Source organism: Salvelinus sp. IW2-2015, unplaced genomic scaffold (genome assembly GCF_002910315.2).
Source record: "Salvelinus sp. IW2-2015 unplaced genomic scaffold, ASM291031v2 Un_scaffold1706, whole genome shotgun sequence".
NCBI classification, from domain to species: Eukaryota; Metazoa; Chordata; class Actinopteri; order Salmoniformes; family Salmonidae; genus Salvelinus; species Salvelinus sp. IW2-2015.
Genome location: NW_019943097.1, coordinates 162,088 through 166,229, shown reverse-complemented (window position 1 = coordinate 166,229; position 4,142 = coordinate 162,088). Strand labels below are relative to the sequence as shown.

Genomic DNA, 4,142 nt, shown 5'->3' with positions numbered 1-4,142 from the left:
TCAGGTCTTTCGACGAGGACAACAAAGCGCAGTACGTAGGTTCTTAGACAAGGGACAAGAAGCCAGCCTACAAGTCAGGTCTTTCAGACAAGAGGGAAACAGAAAGCCAGCTACAAGTCAGGTCTTTCAGACAGAGGACACAGAAAGCCAGTACAAGTGGTTTTAGACCGAGGAACACAGAAAGCCAGCTACAAGTCAGGTCTTTCAGACAGAGGAACAGAAAGGCACTACAAGGTAGTAGACCCAGAAACCAGCTGTGTTTTACAGAAACGAAAGCTAGGATATTTTTGATAAGGTCAACAGTTTAAAAAGGATTTCACACAACTCTTTTGCATGCATAGGCTAACTATCGCAATATCTTGTAGAGGGCTGAGTTTAAAGAGTGGTGTCAATCTGGTCTTGGGAGATATAGGTGCTAGACGCTCCTGACATTGATTTATCCATTCTACAGTTCTCATCTAGGGCACTTGGCTTACCTCTAAGGAGGGAGGAGCATTGCTTTGCCTGTCCAGTGGTACTGAACATATTGGGAACACTGCTTGCTTGTGCCCCTGCGTGTGTGAGAGAGAGGCTCAGTCTCAGGCAGGAGAATGACCAGTGAATAGGACAAACATACAGGAACACAGGAGTGGAGGCGCCAACCATATCCCTCTTCCTCTCATTCCACCTCCTTTTTCTCACTCGCTCTCTCCACTCCTTTCTTCTCGCTCTCTCACCTCTCTTTCTCTCGCTCTCTCCACTCCTTTTCTCTCTTCCCATTTTCTGTGTCAGTGTGTCAAGCACTTCCAACAGGCAGTTCAGCTGCTAAAGCAGTGAAGAGAGGACAGTGGAGAGGAGATGGACAGGGTAAGGGGGAGACAGTCAGGGGAAGAGGGTGAGCCCATCCTTTGTAAGACGATGTGGGGAGCAGAAAATGAGGGCAGAAACGCTGGAGCCCACTCTTCTCCCTGGCCTCTTCAGCTTCTCAGTTGTCTTCTGCTCCCCTTATATCACTGTTCTGGCCCTGACCTCCTCCATCTCTTTAACCCTGTATTTCTCAACTTCGTATCCTCCTTTCTTCCTCCTCCCTAACCTCTCTATCTCCTCTCACTAACTCTATCTCCTCAATCTAACTCTCTATCTTCGCTCCTCTCTACACTCTTATCCCTCCTCCCACTCTATCCCTCCTCATCCATTTCCTAACTCTATCCCTCTCCCATCCATCTTCTAAACTCTCCAGCTTCCATACTCCCTAACCTTCTCTAGTCTCGCTCTATCTCTCTAACCTTCCCTGGTTTACAAAACCTATGTCTTCTCTCTCTGGAGAGAAGCAATGAGGCAGCTGACCGGACCTGTAACAGAGTATTGACTGTGGATACTTGTAGCTGGCTTTCTGTTGTCCTCTGTCTGAAAGACCTGACTTGTAGCTGGCTTTCTGTTGTCCTCTGTCTGAAAGACCTGACTTGTAGCTGGCTTTGGGACCTCTTCACCACTACTTGCCACTTGGCCATTAGGATGTGTGTGTGACTGTGTGTGTGTGACTGTGTGTGTGTGTGACTGTGTGTGTGTGTGACTGTGTGTGTGTGACTGTGCGCGTGTTACGGTCGTCTGCACTAATGTACAGTGACGGGGTGCTTTTTCAATGGCATGCTTTGGATGTCTGTCTTAAGGCGAGGTATGTGCTAAGTGGCGAGCTGAACTGTACACACACTGGAGTTGTAATGACAATGGCATTTTGGGTTATGATTAATTGTCATGCAAATGGACACGGTTATTGTCATTTTTGTTCCAAATGTTTTGAGCTTATAATGCATCTGTCAAAATGAGTTGGGACTAGAGGTCGACCGATTATGATTTTTCAACGCCGATACCGATTATTGGAGGACCAAAAAAAGCTGATACCGATTAATCGGCCAATTCTTTTTTTATTTTTAAAAATATTTTAAATTTGATTTTTTTATACATATATATTTGTAATAATGACAATTACAACAATGCTGAATGAACAAAAACAACACTTTTATTTTAACCTAATATAATAAATCAATAAAATAAATTTAGTATGTTCAATTTGGTTTAAATAATGCAAAAACAAAGTGTTGGAGAGGAAAGTAAAAGTGAAATATGTGCCATGTAAAAAAGCTAACGTTTAAGTTCCTTGCTCAGAACATGAGAACATATGAAAGCTGGTGGTTCCTTTAAACATGAGTCTTCAATATTCCCAGGTAAGAAGTTTTAGGTTGTAGTTATTATAGAACTATTTCTCTCTATACCATTTGTATTTCATATACCTTTGACTATTGGATGTTCTAATAGGTACTTTAGTATTGCCAGCCTAATCTCGGGAGTTGATAGGCTTGAAGTCATAAACAGCGCAATGCTTGAAGCACAGCGAAGAGCTGCTGGCAAACGCACAAAAGTGCTGTTTGAATGAATGCTTACGAGCCTGTTGCTGCCTACTACCGCTCAGTCAGACTGCGCTATCAAATCATAGACTTAATTATAATATAATAACACACAGAAATAGGTCATTAATATGGTCAAATCCGAAAACTGTCATTTCGAAAACAAAACGTTTATTCTTTTAGTGAAATAAGGAAACATTCCGTATTTGATCAAACGGGTGGCATCCATAAGTCTAAATATTGCTGTTACATTGCACAACCTTAAATGTTATGTCATAATTATGTAAAATTCTGGAAAATTATTTTGCAACGAGCCAGGCGGCCCAAACTGTTGCACATACCCTGACTCTGTGTGCAATGAACGCAAGAGAAGTGACACAATTTCCCTAGTTAATATTAATATGCTAACATGAATTTCTTTTAACTAAATATGCAGGTTTAAAAATATATATACTCCTGTGTATTGATGTTAAGAAAGGCATTGATGTTTATGATTAGGTACATTTGTGCAACGATTATGCTTTTTCCGCAAATGCGCTTTTGTTAAATCATCCCCCGTTTGGTGAAGTTGGCTGTCTTTGTTAGGAAGAAATGGTCTTCACACAGTTTGCAACGAGCCAGGCGGCCCAAACTGCTGCATATACCCTGACTCTGTTGCACAGAACGCAAGAGAAGTGACACAATTTCCCTAGTTAATATTGCCTGCTAACATACATGTTTTAAAACTAAATATGCAGGTTTAAAAATATATACTTGTGTATTGATTTTAAGAAAAGCGTTGATGTTTATGGTTAGGTACACATTGGTGCAACGACAGTGCTTTTTTTGTGAATGCGCTTGTTAAATCACAAGTTTGGCGAAGTAGGCTGTGATTCAATGATAAATTAACAGGCACCGCATCGATTATATGCAACGCAGGACAAGCTAGTTAACTACACATGGTTGATATTACTAGTTTAACTAGTGATTTATGTTAAGATTGATTTTTATAAGATAAGTTTAATGCTAGCTAGCACCTTACCTTGGCTCCTTGCTGCACTTGCATAACAGGTAGTCAGCCTGCCACGCAGTCTCCTCGTGGAGTGCAATGTAATCTGCCATAATCGGTGTCCAAAAATGCCGATTACCGATTTGTTATGAAAACTTGAAATCGGCACTAATTAATCGACCATTCCGATTAATCGGTCGACCTCTAGTTAGGACATACCTAATGAATACCACACAGCTTGGTGACACCCCTGTTTTTAATTGTTGGTTACAACATTATACGATAAACCTGCCAAGCCTAACACACACCGACACACACCCATCCCCTAGTCAGATTGACAGATTAACCTCTTAGTCATTTTGTCATACTCATATATCATCTGTCTGTACTGTAATGATATGAGCATCCCCACCCCCAAACTACTTCCTGTGGCTATGCTCCTATCATTACAGTACAGACAGATGCTATATGAGTATGACAAAATGACTAAGAGGTTAATCTGTCAATCTGACTAGGGGATGGGTGTGTGTCTCTCTCCTCTCTCGTCCTGATATCCAGGGCTTTGATTTATACTGGACACCATATATAAACTGCACCAAGGTCTTCACTGACGCTCTTTACAACACCACTCATCACCTGTGAGCGTGTGTGCCTGCTTGTACACAGTTKATTCCAGAGTGTGTATGAGGAGTGCAGGCATGTGTGGGGGCAGGGCTTCCTATCCACAGGAACAAGAGCTTGACATTGTGTTATCACCACCATGACACACA

At 41.8% G+C, this 4,142-nt stretch overlaps 1 protein-coding gene across 1 annotated transcript in view; it reads left to right on the top strand.

The window, feature by feature from the left end:
* The window catches only part of LOC112071743 (cingulin), a 30,675-nt gene that overhangs the window by 2,492 nt on the left and 24,041 nt on the right, over positions 1-4,142 (top strand). Inside the window, 1 exon segment of the mRNA XM_070439493.1 lies at positions 772-874. Within this exon segment, the coding sequence (XP_070295594.1) occupies positions 772-874 (103 nt within the window).